This window comes from Vulpes lagopus, chromosome 2 (genome assembly GCF_018345385.1).
Source record: "Vulpes lagopus strain Blue_001 chromosome 2, ASM1834538v1, whole genome shotgun sequence".
NCBI lineage: Eukaryota > Metazoa > Chordata > Mammalia > Carnivora > Canidae > Vulpes > Vulpes lagopus.
Genome location: NC_054825.1, coordinates 124,209,862 through 124,230,411, shown reverse-complemented (window position 1 = coordinate 124,230,411; position 20,550 = coordinate 124,209,862). Strand labels below are relative to the sequence as shown.

The following is a 20,550-nucleotide window of genomic DNA, read 5'->3' as shown; positions in this document are numbered from 1 at the left end:
GCTTAGTGGGCAGGGCTCCAAGGAGGCAAATCCACTCTGTGTCAGAGTCTCAGGCCTAACAAAATGGACATTTTCAACTCCCGTCCTTATGTTTACACTGCCAAATACCCTTATTCCCCGAGCTTAAGTTCAGAGTGGTTAGGACAGAGTGGTCCGGCAGCCCAGCTTGTGCAAATGAGGATCTTGGGATCTGAAATCAGAACGGATGGTGCCTGAGCTTAGTTAACCCATCTCCCCGCACGGGAAGGATGATAGGGAAAAGGGAAGATGCCCCCTCCCCGTAAATGAGGCCAATCAAGTCTTGGGCCTTTTTGTTTCCTTGTTTGATAATAAAAGACCTTTGCTTAGTAAGACTAGAGGATTGGGATCTGGATTTGAACCAGGCCCTACCTACTCTGTTTGACTTCGAATAAGTTACTAATTGTACTTCAGTTGACTGATTATGTAAAGCAGATTGTTTCAGAGAGGAAATGAATCGATGCGTCTTACGTACTTTGAACAATATCTGTGGCTTACTAAAAATGGAGTTCCCCTACTTACCAGTTTGCTCTCTTTCTGTGGATCTGTTCTGGAAGACAGTCAGTCCTTTTGAGGTACATTTAATGCTCAAAATGCATTGGCATTATTTTTAGCGTTTTTTTCCTATTATTAGGTACTCCCTTTTGTTTATATGTCTACTTAGCTCTGTTACACGTAATGTCATTTCAGGTTCCTATATGATAGTGGACTCCTCAGATCATGACCCTGGAGAAAAAGCCAGACTTCAGCTGCCTACAATGAAGGAGAACGACACTCACTGTATTGATTTCAGTTACCTGTTATACAGCCAGAAAGGGTTAAATCCTGGCACTTTGAACATCCTGGTTAGGGTGAATAAGGGACCTCTTGCCAATCCAATTTGGAATGTGACTGGATTCACAGGCAGAGATTGGCTTCGGGCTGAGCTAGCAGTGAGCACCTTCTGGCCCAATGAATATCAGGTAAGCATCTGCGCTTTTTTGGTTTATGGTTTAGTGTCATTGGACCTCATTGTGCGTCATACTTAGAGGTGAGACCTAGCCCTTTGGAACCGAGGTGGTCACTTTTGCCCCTTCCTCTCGCCCCGTTCTTGAGGACATGTTTAAATACATTGGCACACAACCTTTAAAGTAGTGAGAATATTTACTCGAACTGAAAAAAAACACTAGTCTTAGGTACAAAGTCTGTTGGTTATTTGACGAAGAGCTGCTTATTGACAGATCTATTTCCATGTTTCTGTTTGGGAAGAAAATGTCCTTTTTGATTTGAGTGCATTATTCAAACTGGATGGGTTTGCTGACTTCCTGACAATAACATTTGGAAAATAAACATGAAATAGTGTTTCATGAATTATATCATCTAAGGGGGAGGTATTTTGAATAGTTATTTACATTTTTTGTCAGTTACATGGAGTTTCAAAATAAGCAAACAGAGAAGGAAAAGCTATCCATGTCTCCCCCCCCCCCCAGGAATACTTAATATAATTATGACTAAACCAGACAATGAATAATATCAGTATCTCCTTTATGTTTCATAAGACTTATTTTATATAGTTTAACAAAAAAAAAAAAAAGAAAAAAAAAGGATCATTTGCCAGTTTGGAGAGTTGCTCAGAATCCTCCCCATAAGGTGCAGTACCACTATCCCCTGCTTTTTGAAACATCACCTTACACCACTTTGCTTTTAATGAAGTGAAGTTTTAGTAAACCGTATGCTAACCGAAAGAAATCTAAAGAGGATTTCCGCTTTTCTGAAAAAAAAAAAAAAAAGGTGGAAAGCTAAAATTGCCTGCAGACTCTGTTTTGCAGCGAGCCATTATGGAAGCAGCACACAGCCCAGCTGCAAGAGGCGTCCCACCAAGCTCCTTCTCCAGGAACTACATTCAACATGTTAGCATCAGGCTACCGTAGCTTTGAACTGTGCGAGCATCTGTGCTTTATCTGGATTTATTTTTGTGCATCTGTTAACAAGATGTGTTACCTAAGGTATCAGAAGAGGCAAAAAGCTTATTTTTGGGGGTCAGGGGATGTTAAAAAATTTTTCCATACAAATTAATATAATTGCTTCTTCATTTTCCCCTGTTTATGTTTCTGAAAAGTTTCCTAAGAACCCTGTGCTTGCGATAGCTGGGGAAACCTGTCCCTGGGCACGTGCCAAAATTCATTTTTGTGTCAGGTCTTGAAATTCGAACTTTTAAAAGACTTGTCTGTTTGTAGTTCATTTACAGAACCTAATGAGAACACATATGTAAAAGTATGTTTTAAGTTGGTCAGTGGGTGATTTATAAGCTAAAAGCAGTTCGTTTCCGCTTCTTAAAAATGAACAATTTCTTCAGGTGAAACTTGTCTTTAGGTCCTGGGTTAGGAGACAGAATGCATTGTTCTAATTGCTTTGTCATGTGTTGGTTTTCTGTTTTATTAAAAAGCCTCTCACTTCATAGGTACAGTTTCACCGGGAAGGTTCTTTGTTCAGGGCTGTGTATCTGTGGAGGTTTCAGGGGGTGTTGATTCCATTATCCCGGAGCTGCAGGATGTCATTCCTCAGTGTCTGTCCTCCCAGGGCCCTCCTAGGGGGCACATGCTGCTGGCGGGTGGCTGGAAGGTAGGAAACTAATGCTAAGGGCCTGGACGCTCATCTCTGGCTACGGTGGGTCCTCGTGTGCTGGGTCACCCTCACAACGCGTTGTCATCACACTGACTTCGCTAGAACCTGTCATTGGAGCTTAACCCTGAAAAGAAAAAAGCTCTGACTTAACAAAAGAAAACTGCCAGCGGATTCAGCCTCCTTACGATAAATGTAATCCCAAATAACAAATCAGCAAAATTGTTAGAAATTTGGTGTCTAGAGTCAGATTGCCCATGTCCAACACTTTGCTATCGGCTATCTGTTCATTAAGGAGTCAAACTGTTAGTTCTGTCTTTTAAGAAAAACACAGATGTGGATTTTGATGAATCCAACAAATAATATATCTGGGTGTCATGCTAATACGCCTTCACAACTAAGAAGTAGCATCCGTATAATTAATTACCTTTTCTTGTTTTTCGCAAGATCTGTCTTTGAGTCATTGATATTAATACCATTTTCTTAGGGCACACATTGCTGCGATGCTAATTTTCATGTTGAGTTACACTTCCGTGGACTGGATGATTCTTTATTCAGTCTCATTTTGCCTGACAAAGCTCCCTAGGGTTACGTAGACCTTTGGTGTTTTAAGCAAGATGCGCAAACGTGCGTGTGCAAGTTTCAACCTGGCCAGTGAGATCTTTTTGGGGATCTTCTGACAGAGAAGAAGATTACTACGTAACTTGGAACCTGTGGGTAAACATTTCTTTCTTGCAGATTGAAATTTGAGCAATAGATCATTACTTAAGTGATTAATTACTTTTCTTTTCACATCGTTTTTCCTTAACCTGCAGAACTTAACAATCAATGAGAGCAAAACACAGAGTAGAATAATTTTTATTCATGTGCTTAGTGCCCAATAAATTACTTGATTGATGATTTTATTGATTCAGTCATTTAGATACCCGCTTGTACCTTATATCAGTTATTAGAAACACCAGCATGACGTAAACTATATTTATGTAGCATTTTTGCTATTAGGAAATAACATGAAAAACTTTTGACTGTTGCTTAATGCAGAGTCTTTATGGATTTTTAAAATTAAAAGGTAGCCATTGCATTATGCTATGTAGGAAGCCTACGTACTTTTTAATTCTTAAAGAAACTGCATATTTTTAAAAATTTTCCTAGACTCTAGATTAAATAGACGTGTGATATGCACAGAAACTATTCTTCTTCATTCCACAGTTTCTTCAATTCTCCAGAGACTTTACACTCTCCAAAACTTCTTTAAGTTTTTGTGTAACCTTCTCACTTTTTAAAATTCCTTTTTCTTTTGTATTTCTAGTGGAAATTCCTATCTTTATTTGCCTGAGCCATTCCTTACCCAACCATCGCTCCAGTACACTCCTTACCACCAGCTTCAACAACAACGACAATCAAAAAGAAAATTATCCCAGGGTGCTACTACCTTTAATTAGTATAGGATAATTTTTATGTAAAAATCATATTCCCAGAAGTAGGGTAAAAAAAAAAATCCAAACCTCTACCATAAGCTAGCTCTTCTCTTCTTCCCTATTCTGTAGAACTAAGAATCTGAAACAGATGTAGTATATCTTTGGTGTGATTTGCCCTTCCTAGAAATGTCATCCAGCCAGATGCTAAACAGAAGATGTCCCCACAGGAAATTGATCATGCTGTGGACTGTTCAATAACGAGGAGATAGCAGTTTTTGACCCCAAGAAACGTGAACTCTTATTTGAAAAAGGAAAAAAAAATACATGAAATTATGAAACAAAGGCAAAATTATGAATTTTGGTGACCTGCCAAATCAATATACGGCTCATGGACTTTGGAGCCAGCTCTTCCTTAGAGAACCTCGACTCTACTATGTAGCAGTTGTCCAGCCTGGAGTATATTCCTTAATTTTTTGAGTACAGTTTCCTTATTTGATAAATCAGTACCTAACTGATTGGGTTGTTGTATTGAGTTACCTTTACACACACACACACACACACACACACACACACACACACATACACGTGTTTAGAAGGGTGTCTGACACATACTATGTGTTGATCATAAAGTCAGATCAACGTGATGGGTAAATACAAAATTTGCAAACTCTTGGATTTAGTGCATGTTCAGCATTTTCTTCTGTTTTGAAAGCGTGCTGGTCTTTTTTACGGTCACTTTTTTCTCAAGGCTTCATTTTTGTAGAGCAGTTTTAGGTTCACAACAAAACGGAGAGGAAGGTGCCGAGATTCCCCATATACCCCACGTGGACGCACACAGGGGCCGCTCCCTCATTATCCCCATCCTCCACCACGGGGACACTGGTTGCACTGGACGAGCCTGCCCTGACATGCGCTCATCCCTCGCAGTTCACAGGGTTCACCTTTGGGGCCGCACACGTGTCTAATGGCAGACAGCCATCACTAGCATCACCGGGGATTGTCACTGTCCTCGAAATCTTCTTTCCTCTGCCTATCCATCCCTCCTCCTCCATGGTGTACTTTTCAGGTTTTGTGCTTATTTCTTTATTTCTTTTTTTAAAGATCTTGTTTATTTGGGAGAGAGAGCAAGCATGAGTAGGGGCAGGGGCAGAGGGAGAGGGATGAGGGCCTGTTGCAGGGCTCCATCTCCAGACCCTACGATTTGTGTTTATTAAAATGTCTACTGGGGGCACCTGAGTGGCTCATTTGGTTAAGAGTCTGACTTCGGCTCAGGTCATGGTCTCAAGGTTGCAGGATGCAGCTCAGCCTTGAGCTCTGGGCTCAGCAGGGAGTCCACTGGCCGCCCCACCCCCCAACGCCCTTCTCTCTCGTGCTCTAGCTCTCTCTCAAATAAATAAAATAAAGTAAATAAAATAAATAAAAGGTCTGCTTCCTTGACAGCTTATTATCATGAAGTTACCCCCCTCTAACCTCTAAGGGGCAAACAGGCGATGTCCCTTTTCTCCGGACGCTTACATTCTAGCTGGACACTGGCAGAGATAAAAATGTAAATCAGCTGTGGAGTCTGCCTTTAGGGAGCCTACTCCAGATGGGAAATGTGAGATACACACAGATAAAACTTGAGACAGTATAGCATTTGTTAAATGACTTAAGGGAAATAAATGTGAAATATGGTGGGGAAAATGAAAACAAAAGATAGATTTGTTTCCAAAGTAATTTGAGGCATAAATGGGACTATCATTCTTGCCTCTTGATTCCTGTATTTCTGGATTAGTATGCTTTTCACCACACCACATTGTTTTTCCTAAACCAGTTATTGGAAGCCAACACTTTCTATGGTGAGAGAGAACAAGCAAATGTAAATTTTGCTTAAGACATAAGCATTGCATTGATATATTAATATATAAGGAACCCTTTCTCACCTGTGTCTTGAGAGCAACAGATGTCTTTTTGGCTCAGTATACTGATTATAGGAAGTATCCTTATATATTTTTTATATTTGCCATGGTTGCAAGTTGCTAATTCTACCTATTTTTTTAGGCCTCAAGTGAGTACTGTAAAATTTCGAATTGATCACCAAGTAGAAGTAAAAAGAAAAAAAAATAAAATAAAACCACCCAAAACATTATGAGACATTATCTCAGTATTAAATTTCAACAGAAGATCAACACACCTCTAAAAGTATAATTTTCTCCAGTCTGGAAATCTGACCTGTGTTGTATGCATAAAACTCAGTCCTGCTTTGGGATTAAATCCATTAGTTTCTTATGAACAGCGAGGTTGTTACCAAATGAGGCAGGCAGACATAACTTCCAGAACTATTAGTGGAAACCTAATCTGCTGTTTTCCATTAACTGGGTGCACATCATTAATCACAAAAATGATGCATGTTGAAAACTACAGGGGTTTGGCCAGAGACTAGAAAGTGATAATGTAGCACAATGTGTCTTTTTGTTTCTTGGGTTGGTTTTTTTTTTCTTTTTTTCTCCTGATTCACTGAGTAACAAACACTGAACTTTTGCAACTCATTTTCTTCACATTTTCTGTTGGCCTGAAAAAATGGAAGAACTGGACAGGCAGGCATGAGATTTTCTGTTTTTGTCTCCTTTTTAAAGCTTTATGTTAACGTGCATTGCACTGATGTTTTGGCAATGGGGTGATTGTTACACTCCAGAGATACTGCTGGCTTTGGATCTAAGAAGATTAGGACTTAAAGCAAGTGACTGTTTACTTAAATAAAAAGTCTTTCAAAGATTGATCTTTGGGGATGGGCTCAAGTAGGAGCATGCTTAGGAACCAGCCATGCAAAGAGTGAGGAAAAGAGCTCTTGGAACATTTCCAGTTCATACTCGTCCTCATTCAACCATGTAGAGTCCCCCCGAAGGAAGGAGAGAGGCAAGGTCTTTCTTTCCTCGAGTATTAGTTTGCTTGGCTGCCATAACCAAGCACTACAGACCTGGGGTGGCGCAAGCAACAGAAATTTTCTTCTCTCCTGCTGGGAAGTGTAAAGAGCAGGATGCTGGGCTCTCTGGCTCCTGGTGAGAGCTCCCCTCCGGGCTTGTAGATGGCCATTATCTCACTGTGTCCTCACCTGTTGGAGAGAGACAGCTTTTCCTCTTCTTCCTCTAAGGGCACCGGGCCTATCAGCTTAGGGTCCCTTATCACTTCATGTCACCGTAATTAGCTCCCAAAGGCCCCGTCTCCAAATACAGTGACAGGATTTGGGCTTCAACATGAATTTGGGATTGTGGAGGTGAGAATTCAGTCCATGGAACTAGATGTATATTGCACCTATGACTTTTTTATGTAGAAGCATTACAAATGACCCGGCTCATCATCTGGCATGACAGTGTTGCAAAAGTTATCTGTCCAGTATTCATTCCCCTCTCCTTTTTGTACACTGCAAAGAATCTCTCCCACCCTCCTTACTGCCCTGTCTTCCTTTGCAGGTAGGGGTGGCCCTAGGATACACTCCAGCCATGAGTTAGGACGGCAAATCTGCCGGGGGTACTTCTGGGAAAGATGTTTGTCCCTGATTTTTTTAAATTCATTTTTATTTTATTTATTTATTTATGAGAGACAGAGAGAGAGAGACAGAGAGGCAGAGACACAGGCAGAGGGAGAAGCAGGCTCCATGTAGGGAGCCTGATGTGGGGCTTGATCCCCGGACTCCAGGATCACACCCTGGGCCGAAGGTGGTGCTAAACCACTGAGCCACCCGGGCTGTCCCTGATTTAAAAAAAAAAAAAAAAAAAAAAAAAAGACTTGTTTTTTCATGAGAGCATGATAGTTGGCACTATTGCAGTTATCCTGTAACCATGAGGAAGGAGATGAACTGAGGGTAAGAGCACAGGGGATGGAAGGAGCCAGGGCCCTACCTCTGGCAAAGTAATAACGACAATAATATTTAAAATAAAAACTATTTTATTTTTTCAAGATTTTATTTGTTCATTCATGAGAGACACACAGAGAGGCGGGGGGGGGGGGGGCGCAGAGACCCAGGCAGAGGGAGAAGCAGGCCCCACACAGGGAGCCCGACGTGGGGCTCGATCCCAGGTCTCCAGGATCATGCCCTGGGCTGAGGCAGTGCTGAACCCCTGAGCCACCCAGCCTGCCCAAATAAAAACTATTTTGAAACAACTTTTAGATGAGTATTCTCCTGTGCGGACAGAGGCATCCTAATAGCCCGTGTCACATCTTTGAGCTGCCAAGGAGGGTGCTGCCGCTATCCTTTGGGGATGGCACCCGTGAGGCCTGCGGCTGGATTAAAAGCACACACCTGTGCCGATGGAGGAGACCGTTTTCCAGTCCCGTTGTACAGAGAAGACAGCCCTGTACACCTGAAAGTGTAAACCGGGCTGTAAGGCAGCGAGTCCGTGGCCGGAGGGAGAAGGCCGCGCTGGGTGACCGCGAGGCCCGTCGGGTCAGTTGCTTGTCCAGGACAGCGGGCTGCGTGCGGACTCGGGTGTCCGCTGGATTTGGTATTGGATCAGGAGCTAAGGGAACGTTCCTCGTCTTCACGCATGGGCTACGTTGCAGAACCGTTCCCACCTTTTCCTCTTCAGCATCCAGCCTTGCTCCCGGGCGCAGACTCTGGCCCGTCCTGAGGTCTGGGCTCGGCCCCGGGCCTGCGGCGGGCGCTCGGGCTCCTCCTCACATTCTCTCCACACCCTCTGTGTGACGGGCTCTTAAGGAAGCAGCCTTTTGCTGCTAATGTGTAATCCTAATGATTTCCTAGTCGTTTCATTTGAAGTGCTCCAAGTGGGTTTGGACAACCTCCCGTGTCATTATAGTCCTTGTTTTCGTGAAAGTTGCAAGCCTGTGAGGACGCCCCCTCCCTGAGCCCCGCAGCGATCTGCTCTTCTTATAAAAGCATCTGCTTCCCGCCCCCTTTAGGTTCTGGCCGACTCCTTGATGAAACCCACAGTTTGCAAATAAATGCAGACAAACGAGGGAGGGGGGTCCTGCCCGAGAGCACACTGACCCCCCTGGCATGCAGCACGGAGGCCCCGGGTCCCGCGCGCACCTGCCTTGGCGGGCGGGAGGCCATGGCCTGTCACTGATGCTCCCGAGAACCATTCCCAGGAATGAACTCACTTCTCCTTTAATAGCGGGTTGGCGAGTAATGAGCAGTAAGGAGAGTGGCCTAGTGTGTGTTCAGCGTGTGACTTTTTTTTTTTTTTTGTCTTCAGGAGATGGTGTTATCCGGGAGGCCTGGGGACACAGGTACCCCAAAGGGGGTGGAAGGGATGTGCTTGCTCCCCTGCACCCAGCCCGGCTCGTTGAGTGTGCACGGACACCCCCTGCTCCCTTGTTCTCCACACCTCCTTATTGATTATTTAGCATACGTTTACTGGGCTCATCTCTGTGTACCCAGATTAAAAAGTGTATCTACTGGGGCAGGATTCCTAACCAAACACCACCACCCCCCCAAAACAAAACAAAACAAAACAAAACAAAAAAAAACCCTGAGTTTTTCCTTCTCATCAGTTTAATGATGCCTCTGACAATGCTGTGCCACGTATCCATGCAGCACCACCATATCATGGAAGAAAGCAGAGACAACAATTTAAGATGAATTCTTTATTCAGTTATTTTTGTCTGCAGACTTTGATAGTTAATTGGAATTGTTCTCCTTTTTTTTTTTTTTTTAGGGCTTTCAAGTTTCTGTACAACTTGAATTTTTATGTGCCCTGTTTGTCCATTTCCACTTCAAAGAGTGCTTTTTTATTTATTTTTTCTTATTTTAGGCTACTTGCGGTATGTGAACAAAATTACTGGCTCTTCACAGGAAGAACAAAACTGAGTGACATTATGTTTTTATTTAAAATTTAACTTGTATGCTGCGGGGATTTCAGTTTCTTAGACCATGATGGAAAAATTAAAGGATATAATTATCTATTTTACTGTGAGTTTTTCAATAGAGAGAATATTGTAGGAAGGAAATCTAAAGGAAATGTCAGGCCTGGTTATAGTTTGTATCTGTTTTACTATTTCTTTAGATGATATTAAAGAGAATCTATTCTGTTGCCAGTAATAGAAGTTGGGATATGAAGGGAAACAAACTTTGGATGCTGTAAATTAAAACATCCACTTTTGTAATCTAGTGGAAAATTTATGATTAATTTTAGTTGTTATCATTTTCAAAAGGTGTTTTTAAAACTGTCATTATAAAACTAGCTGCTACATGTTATTTCTGCATTTAGTTTTATAAATAACCGTTGCACACACCACTGGAATTCCCTGATGAGATTTAGATTCTTAATATTCTTTGAATGATCTTTTAAAAAATCATTCTTCTCAGCAGTAAATTCTTCTGGAAGGAGTAAATCAATTCTCATTTTATGTTCAAAAATAAGGTCTGTAGTCATAAATTTATACCAAGTGATAATTCAATACGGTAATAAAGAATGGAAAATTTCTAGCACCTGGAGATCAAAGTTTAGTTCAAACCTCAACATCTTTAGATCTGAGTATTTTGCAACAACAGCACAAATATAATACTTGGAAATAGATACAGTGATTCTCCAGGTTAATATTTATTTAAAAAAGAAAACCACTTTTGGTTTGGTTGTGAGCTTCATAATAGAAGGCTTTCAAAGGGGATGAAGTCCGCTTAGCACCATTAATACCAGGGTGGTTTTCTTTGTTGTGGTTGTTGTTATTTATTTATTTTTTGGTTGTTCTTCATCTTTTTTCTGCTGTGTTTTCACCTCTTCCTGGTTTTCTCTCCTCTTGGCAGTGGGGGGGAATTGCAAGCAGAACAATAAACACGTTACCAAATAATTTTATTTATTGAATATATATTATTGAATATATATGATATTGAATTATTGAATATTATATGTTCTCTCTATATGTATATATATTACATTAGTATTGTGACATGCTACATGCAAATTAAGTTTTATTTTGTGTGTGTGTCAGTATAATATAGAATGGAGGGCACTTTGTATACCGGGTAAAGGTTTGAGCTGCATGTCACTGGCCTGTGTTCGATTCCATGTCCAGTGGTCAATACCTCCTTGCCCACTGAGTGACTATTTTGTGGGATCTTTTGAGTTTCAGTCCCTGAAGTATGGGGTGTTAGCTGGTCTTACATGCGTTTGATGAGGTTCTAAGGAGGTAATGAAAGCTGTGAAGGCATCTATGTAAAGCTCGTATTTACAAATGGGAGACTCACACTAAAGCTAGCAAAGTAACACAAGGAACAGATTTGAAAGGATTTGAGATTCGGTCACAGCATAAGGGAAGTGGAAGATCCAAGAAGCCTGAAGAAGACCTGGAACCCATAGTAGCCCTGAGGACAACAGCAACTTTGACTTCCTCTGTGAAGGTCAACTGTGAACAACTCACTTCCCTATCAGTTTGACAGATATTTATCAAGCAACCTACTCTATGCCAGGCACTCTTCTGGCTGCTCGGATGCACCGTGCTGAGGTCTCAAAGTTCCCGTTCTCCTGGAATTCCAGTTTTGGGCGGGGGATAAGTAATTAAATGAGAAAAAGATTAGAATCCAAGAAGTGCTATACAGATAACTAAGATAGAATAATGACAGGCCTTGGAAAGCACCTTGGACCAGGTGGTTTAGGGAGAGCTGGTTGTTTGAGAAGATGACCTTCAACCTGGAGATCGGAATGGCAAAAAGGACGTAGGCACACTAAGATCATAAAGAAATGCATTAGAGTCAGAGAAAACAGCTAAATGATGGCTTTTAAATCTGGAAGGAGATTGGCATGGTGGAGGGACAGAGACAGGCCTAGGGGTCAACGATGAGATGGGGAGATTCTCGTAATGTGGAGCTCTGTAATCCAAGGGAAAGTCTGAAGTCTTTTTTTGAAGATTGTCATCAAGAGCTTCTATTTACTCACTTTGGGTCTCTTCTTATCCACATTCCACATGTATGCTCTTTGGTCTCTCCAGTGCTTACTCTCCAGTCACAGCTCTGGTGGTTTTCCATCTTGATAATGGTAACATTCTCCTGACTCTTATAAATCAGTTACTTTTCTTGGGATGCTAATTTGCTGATAATTGTATTGCCCAGGTTTTGCCAGTGTTTCCTTGAACTTCGAATGATTAGCCATCATTTGAGGCCCTTCATAATTTAGCTTCAGTCAACTGCTTCAAATCTCTCTACCATCATTATTTTTTTCTTGGCACCATCTGCTTAATAAATTGCAAACTGCTCTAGCTGTGCTTTGGATAATTTAGGCACTTTGTGTGTGTGTGTGTGCGTGTGTGTGTGCATGTGTGTGAATTTGCACACAGTATATCTATCTTCTCAAGTGCCTTTGTGTCTTTCTTTCCCTTGTCACCACGAAGCCTTTGCTAGGCACTTCAGTTCTCATATCTGTGTTGCTTACATGGCTAGACATTAGGTTTTAGTATTTCATATAGTTTTGTGTCTTGTGCCTCCAAGTAGACTGTGGGGTGTGCCCTGAGGACAGTGTAATACTTACGTGGTGCTTTGTATTTTATAAAGCAGTTTGAAAAATTAAAAAAATCAGCCTTACAATGATACGAGGTCACAAGGAAGAGTATGATGATTTGTATTTTAGTGGTAAGGACTGACAGATGATATAAGTGACTTGTGTAGGGTCATCTTACTAGCTAGAATTGAGTTAGGTTCCCTAAAGATAAATTCTAGTATCTCTCTAGTGTGCTGGGCTGTTTGTTTATTGATAATAACTTTCCAGTCTTGGTGTCAAAAGCCAATTGTACTTGCTGATGAAATATTAAGCGATGGAATGAGACTAGGGTTATAATTTTTTCATTTTCATGCAGTTTTTCAGGAGACCTTTTTCTTTTTTTTTTTTTTTTTTTTTGTCTTTCTTCCTTTTTCAGAGAGAGAAAGGGAGAGCAGGAGAGGGACAGAGGGAGAGCGAGAACCTCTCCTTGTGGGGCCCAGTCTCACGACCCTGAGATCATGACCCCGGCTAAAACCAAGAGTCAGGTGCTCAACTGACTAAGGTACCCAGACACCCCAGGAGACATTTTCTTAATATTACTTGGTAGTATTTCTTTAAAAAATAAGTACTTTTATGGTCTAAGAATTGATTGGATGAAGTAAACTTAATGCTTAAGGGACAACTCAGAACTTTGGTGGATTGGATTTCAATTCATTTTCACAACCAACCAAGTATTTATTGAGTTGTTACTACATGCTAAATTTGGGGAGAAACCAAACAAGTATGAAAATAGTTTTAGGGATGCCTGGGTGGCTCAGTGGTTGAGCCTCTGCCTTTGGCTCAGGTCGTGACCCCGGGGTCCTGGGATCCAGTCCCACATGGAGCTCCCTACAAGGGAGCCTGCTTCTCCTTCTGCCTGTGTCTCTGCCTTTTTCTCTGTGTCTCTCGGGAATAAATAAATAAAATCTTAAATAATTTTATACTTTTGTTTAGGGAATATAAAGTTCACCAAGGAGATTGCCCATGTGTTTATATAAGTTTTTGTGGTAAGTGATGATTAAATGGGATTTTGTTACATAATTATGTCAAAATGTATACATGTTTGGAAATACTGTGATAAAATAATAGGAAAAAAACAAGACTTTTGAGGGAAATGGAACATCCATATCAGCTGTCTTGTATTGTTATTTAATTAAATGTCCAATGGAGTGAAGAAAACCATACTATCAATGGAACTCTGAGAAGGAAGCAACACCTGGGTTCTTTGGTCAGACAAAAATGGAGCTGTATCTGGGAATATAAAGGGCGGAGTTGAAGGGGGTTTAGGTTTCCCAGTTACAAGGCACAGATAGTGCCTTCAGGTACTCAGAGGGGACAGTCACACTGGTCTGGCTGAAGTCAGGGTCTTGAAATTGGGAGTGGTGATAGATTCCATGGAATGGCTTAGATCCCAATACTGAGAAGTATCCGAATCCAGGTTTTAGGGTTTGTTTTATTTTGATTCCTAACTGCTGGTGGCTCACTCAGAAGAAGAGTCTATTTAGCAGATCAGCGTGATGACACTAATGATTTTTAACACTCATTTTTTCAAGACTGAGCTCAGCAGATCAAAGGTGGGCCCTGACTTAGCATTTGCTGGCCATGCTCACCTCTATTATCCAAGCTCCATCTGTTCACACCAGACTCTTGATGTTGTGACATTGGACAGTTTAGAGGATGGCCTGTTGGGGGGTGGGGGGCAAGGCCTACTTTTGTTACTTAGTTCCCTTTCTGCTAGGTAGAGATTTATTTGTTATGAAAGGTAATCAGGTTTTGGCAGACAGACTCTCATTAGGAAAAAAGAAAAAAAAAGAAAAGGATTCAAGGATTCTTCCTTTGTCAACAGAATTGCTAAATTTTGTTCCTTTAAAGCCTTTTCTTTCTGCTGGGATCGCTGGGGAATGTTCCCTTATTATAAAGGATGAAGGATGTCCAGATGATGCTCTTCTCTTCCATCTGCCCATTAAATCCTTAATCTCCTACACCTGGGTGGCTTCTAATCCTTTATGCACTCTGGGTACCAGTGGTTCCAAGTCCTGTGTCAGGCGTACCCTGTAAGTTTCCTCGTGCTGGAGAAGGGCATCCTGTGCCCCAAGTCGTCCCGGATAGTAGAGCGACTGCCGTTCGCAGATGACCTTGGCAGTTTTAATGCGACCCAGTTGGTGAATGGCACACCCTGCCTGCACGGTGGCCGGCGGCCGGAGGGCCCCTGCCCCCTCGGGGTTCCCTTGGGCCTGAGGTCCTCGCTCTTTTCCTCGCGGCCACTTACTCCACTTGCTCCTTGGTTTGGGGCCAGGTGGGTTACTTAGTCGTGGGCCTGACTTGTGAGGCACAGAAGTCTGAGGTCAGTGTGGTTTGGGGTCTTTGGGTTGTTTGGGAGGAGAGTCCGGCAGAGGGTGCAGGAGGCAGAGGCAGGCCGCCCTGCGTGGTGACCGCTGCACCAGCGCCCCCATGGGCTGCCTTGTCGGGTGCTCGCGCCCTGAGGCCGGGTCAGCCTGGAGCCTCAGCCGTGGAGGCCGCCCATCAGGTGGGGACCGTGCTCATGGGGTCCCATGTCCCAGACGCTCACCAAGGGGGCAGGGAGGTGCAGCCTGGCCCGTGTTCTCCGAGGAAAGCCTGGGAGGGTCACCGGGAGCTGCTTTCCATGCGGGTGGCCAAGCAGGGGCCAGTTCACCAGGCTGGGGGTGGTGGGCCCTGCCATCCGGGACCCTTGCACCTCGCATCAGCCGTCGTGCGAATGCACCACGACGGTTTGGAGAAGCCGCGGCTGGAGCCGCCTCCCTAGTGTCCGTCTTCGCACCGCTAAGACCCGAGGACGGCGAGCCTCACCTTTGCCCTGGGATTACCTGCAGAGGGCGGGCCGGGTGCCCGGGGAGGGAGGCGCTGCCCGGGAGAATTGTGTTTGTCAGGTTTGAGGGGAAGGAGAAGAAATGATAATAATAACAAAAATATAGATGACTCTTAATTTGGAGGGAGTCCTTTGGATAAGACGCCTTGGAGAGAGGCTGTGCGTCCGGGTTTCCTCGCCAGCAACAGAGGCGGTGACACCTGTAGACGGGCTACCCCGCCTCTCGCTGCCACGGAGCTGGGAGGCAGGAAGTCCGACTGGTCGTGGCCTTGCGGGGGGCAGGGGGGGCGGCCGCGCTCGCATCTGCACCTGCCGCGCTCGCACCTGCCCCTGCTCCTACATCTGCCCCTGCACCTGCCGCGCTCTCACCTGCACCTGTACCTGCACCTGCCGCGCTCGCACCTGTACCTGCTGCGCTCTCACCTGCACCTGCCCGAGCTCTCAGCTGCACCTGCTGCACGCTTGCACCTGCACCTGCCGGGCTCCCACCTGTACCTGCCAGGCTCGCACCTGCACCTGCTGCGCCCCGCCTGGGCCGCTGTGCGCCGTGGACGGACGGACGGACGGAAGGCCCGACGGCCCGAGGGGCCCTGCAGAAGGCCGATTCCTCCGCGCGTCCCCTCCCGCTTCCGCCCCGGGAGCCGCGCTCCTGAGCAAGAACCTTGCCCTCGGCCGAGGATGGGGGCGGGGTTGCGGGTGGGGGTGGGGGCGCCCCCCGCGGGACCCTTGACCCGGGCCCTGGAGAGAAGTCTGCCGGGTGTGCGGGTGGGTCCCGTGGAACGAGCGACTGACCCTTTGGCCTAAGGAGCAGGTTCCGGGGCAGGCTTGTCTGTCGCCGGCGGTGTGCCGGCGGCGGAGGGGACAGGGCTGAGCTGTGGGGTCCGCTGTGGGGTCCGCTGTGGGGTCCGCTGTGGGTCCGCACCACCACCGGGACCGCACCATCCCCCGAGGGCGCGGCATCCCGAGGTGCTCTCCTTCCTTGGGCGTCCCCGCGCGTTTCGCCCCGCCCGGCCTGTGCCGCCTGCCCGCCGGCGCCCCCGACCGCCTCCGACGCCCCCCGATGCCCCCCAACCCCCTCGACGCCCCCAATCCCCCCACGCCCCTGACGCCCCCCGACCCCCCCGACGAATGACGCCCCCCGACACCCCGACGCCCCCCGACCCCCTTGACACCCCCGACCGCCTCGACGCCCCCAATACCCCCACGCCCCTGACGCTCCCCCGACCCCCTTGACGCCTGACGCCCCCGACCCCCCGACCCCCTCGACGCCCCCAATACCCCACGCCCCTGACGCCCCCCGACCCCCTTGACGCCTGACGCCCCCGACACCCCGACGCCCTCCGACCCCCTTGACACCCCCGACCCCCTCGACGCCCCCAATCCCAATCCCCCACACCCCTGACTCCCCCCGACCCCCTTGACGCCTGACGCCCCCGACCCCCCGACGCCCCCCGACCCCCTTGACACCCCCGACCCCCTCGACGCCCCCAATCCCCCACACCCCTGACTCCCCCCGACCCCCTTGACGCCTGACGCCCCCAACACCCCGACGCCCCCCCCGACCCCCTTGACACCCCCGACCGCCTCGACGCCCCCAATCCCCCCACGCTCCCCGACGCCTCCCGATGCCCCTTGATGCCCCCACGCCTCCCTACCGCTCCCGACGCCCCCAATCTCCCGACGCCCCTCGACCCCCCCGAACCCCCGACGCCCCCCGACCCCCCACGGCCCCGACCCCCCGGCGCCCTCGACGCCCCCCGACCCCCTACTGCCCCCGATGTCCCTCGACCCCCGACCCCCCTACTGCCCCCGACCCCCCAACGGCCCCCTGCCTGCGGATCTGAAGGCCGGGGGCGGGGTGACCTGGGGGCTGTGCGGGGCCTTCCCGCGGCCGCGGGTTCTCTGGAGCCTCCCTCCCCCGAGGCCCCTCCAACCCCTTCCGTGCCGCTGAGAGCTTCCGTCTCCAGGCGACGGGAGGCCCCTCGCTTTTATCGACTCTTTGTGCTCTTGACTTCTCCGCAACAGTGACGTGACCACACCCTCTTCTCCCTCCTTAGATCTAAGCACCTGTATCTACTTGTATTTAGAAACAAAAAACCCAACTCTGACCATTTATCCCTCCTCTCTTTTTCTGGTCTTTCTCATCCAGAGTATTAGTTTTATAAATAATGTATTTTTAATATGAAACAGAAATATTTAATGAATATATAAATTTATAGAGTTTTATATAATATATACAAAGTAGTATTTTTATGAATGTATGACTGTGTACAAGATATAAAGAACAATAAATAAATGTACATGTACCAAGACACTAAAATAACATCACTGGAATCGCCTGAGAGCTCCTTTCTATTAAAACCTTTCTTCTATCCCAAAGAAAACAGTATTCTGAATTTTATGGTCATCATTTTCTTCCTAGTTCCTTACCTTATTTAAATATTTTGTCAACGTTCGTATGTTTTTGAGATATTCTGTAAATTATATCACATTTTGTACATTTTTGGCCACTTGATCCATCTCCACCCACACCCATTCCCATATTTTTTGTGGAACTGTAATTCTTTTTCTCTGCTGTATTACATTTTTGAATATACAGTCTTCTCCCTATGGACATTTGTGTTGTTCCTGGATTTCCTAACTGCTATATTTAAAAACAGTATTGTGGGAAACGATTCTGGGAAATGAACTAGGGGTGGTGGAAGGGGAGGTGGGTGGGGGGTGGGGGTGACTGGGTGACGGGCACTGAGGTGGGCACTTGACGGGATGAGCACTGGGTGTTATTCTATATGTTGGCAAATTGAACACCAATAAAAAATAAATTTATAAAAAAAACAAAAACCACAACTTTGGCTATCAGTGTGTGTGTGTGTGTGTGTTTTGTTTTTGTTTTTTAAGATTTTAAAAAATTTGTTGACTTGACAGAGAGCGCACACAGAGGCTGGGGGAGAAACAGTATTGTTCCTTTGTGTACATTCTTGTACATGTGTCTTCTTGCACATGTCTAGGATCTTCTCCAGGTGAAATGGCAAAATTATGGAGGATATACATATTTCACTTGATGCCACTAAGTTATTTGCTAAAATGATTGAACAGTTAGTACTTCAATCAGCACTATGTAATTTCTTTTATTTCATATTCTTATCAGATGCAACATTATTTGGCACTGTTATATTTTCAGATTTTTCAGATTGGTAGTTTTAGCTTTTTCAGATTTTTTTCCCCATTGGGTGGTGTAAAATTGTGGCAAAAATTTGCATTCCTTCGACTATCTGAATTTCTCTGACTGCTCTTGAGTTTGAGTATATTTTCAAATGTTTGACATTTTTATTTCTACTTTTTTCAAGTGTCCGTTTGTGTCTTTAGTCCATTTTTCTATCGGTTTCTCTACTGCTTATCAGTTGGTAGTTTGTGTGTGTGTGTGTGTGTGTGTGTGTGTGTGTGTGTGTTTAAATCTAGTCTAGATATTAATCATTTGACAAAATGTGTCTTTTTCGGATTTGGATCTATTTCTTGGCTTTTATTGCAGTTCTTTGGACAAAATTTTAGTTTTACTGTTGATGATTTTATTGATTTTTTTTTTAAATCACAGATTTAAAAAATATTTTAAGAAACCTTTCCAACTCTGTGGTTATTTTGTTCTATATTTTTCTTTTTTTTTTTAAGATTTTATTTATTTATTCGTGAGAGAGGCAGAGACATAGGCAGAGGGAGAAGCAGGCTCCCTGCAGGGAGTATGATGTGGGACTTGATCCCGGGACCCTGGGATCACAAACTGAGCCAAAGGCAGATACTCAACCACTGAGGCACCCAGATGCCCCTGTTCTATGTTTCCTTAAAAAAATAATGACTTGCCTTTCAAATTTAAGTATTTAATAGCTTTGGAATTGATTTTATAAATGGTGTGAGGTAGGGCTTCTTATAATAGTCTTCTTAGTGCTCGCTTATGCATGTGCATTGTTCTCCCTCCCTCCTTCTCCATTCCTTCCGTGTGTGCATGTGTGTGCATGTGTGTGCACTTAACATATATTTGCATTTTGTGTACATATATGTATTTATTTTCTCCTTAGCTCTGAGCCCTCTAGTTTTTAACTGCCTGCTAGAAACTGTCTTGTTGATGTCTATCATCTTAACCTTATAAAATAGAACTTTACCCAAACTCAATCCCACTGTTCACCCCCACATCTAACGAGTTCCTGAGTCCTTTAAATATTTCTTTTGAATGGAGTTTTTTACTTTATTTCTACTATAAACTGTTTCATACCATGTCACCTAATCCTCAGACCTTTGTTACATCTCAAAACTTTCTGAATCTATTTTTTTTCAAGACCTTATTTTTTTTTTTTTCATGAGAGACAACTCAGAGAGGCAGAGACACAGGCAGAGGGAGAAGCAGGCTCCATGTAGGGAGCCCGATGTGGGACTCGATCCCGGGACTCTGGGATCACACCCTGAGCTGAAGGCAAACACTCAACCACTGAACCACCCAGGAGTCCCTTGAATATATTTTTTCCACACTGACACCATGTCACTATTAATTTTTCTAAAGAAGGACTTTGATTCTCTCAAATTAAAATATTAAAATACCTTTGTTAACTCCTTAGTGTCCTTATGTGAAAGTGTCTGGTCTCTGTTGCTGTCCAGTGTCTTTTTTTTTTTTTTTTTTTTATTTATTTGCTGTCCAGTGTCTTATGTCTACTTTCAACTCTATTTTCCTTTATCTTCCACTGGGAAATCTCTCTTCTAAATTAGTTTCTTTTTAAATTGACTTGTACTTTCTGTGCCAATTACTTCATTCCATTGAACTTATTGTTCTCCTTTCTGGAAAATCTAAAGCAAACCCTTGCTGTCATTCTTTTGGCATTCATCATCAACTGAATTATAATTTCCTGACTATTTTTTGTTGAACTGAGGTACCAATTCTTATGTATATTTTTTTGTATTCTCTGTAGCATCTATCACAATACCTAGCATATAATAGGTAATTAATAAATATCAGTAGGTTGATTAGGAGAAGAATACTAATATTATGCAATACAAGTCTGTTTGGATTGACCTGGGTGAATTTTTAAAATTTTATTTGAATTGGGGAGTTGGATTTTAAGCATTCCTATGTCAAAAGTTATATTTAGGATAATTGGCAGATCTGTATTTTTCTGAGAGATCCTAATTTCCAATCTCCACGGAGAGTCTTTTCATCCTAAACTGCATGTATCTT

The 20,550-nt window shown here is 44.5% G+C and overlaps 1 protein-coding gene across 3 annotated transcripts in view; it reads left to right on the top strand.

Moving 5' to 3' along the window:
* Window positions 1-20,550, top strand: part of PTPRK (protein tyrosine phosphatase receptor type K) — a 553,399-nt gene that overhangs the window by 200,744 nt on the left and 332,105 nt on the right. For 2 of the 3 annotated variants that reach the window (XM_041730420.1, XM_041730431.1), the window contains exon 3: window positions 709-980. In XM_041730420.1, the coding sequence (XP_041586354.1) occupies window positions 709-980 (272 nt within the window). Of the gene's footprint in view, window positions 1-571; window positions 594-708; window positions 981-20,550 lie in introns of those variants that run through there. The other variant, XM_041730427.1, reaches the window with a different exon arrangement.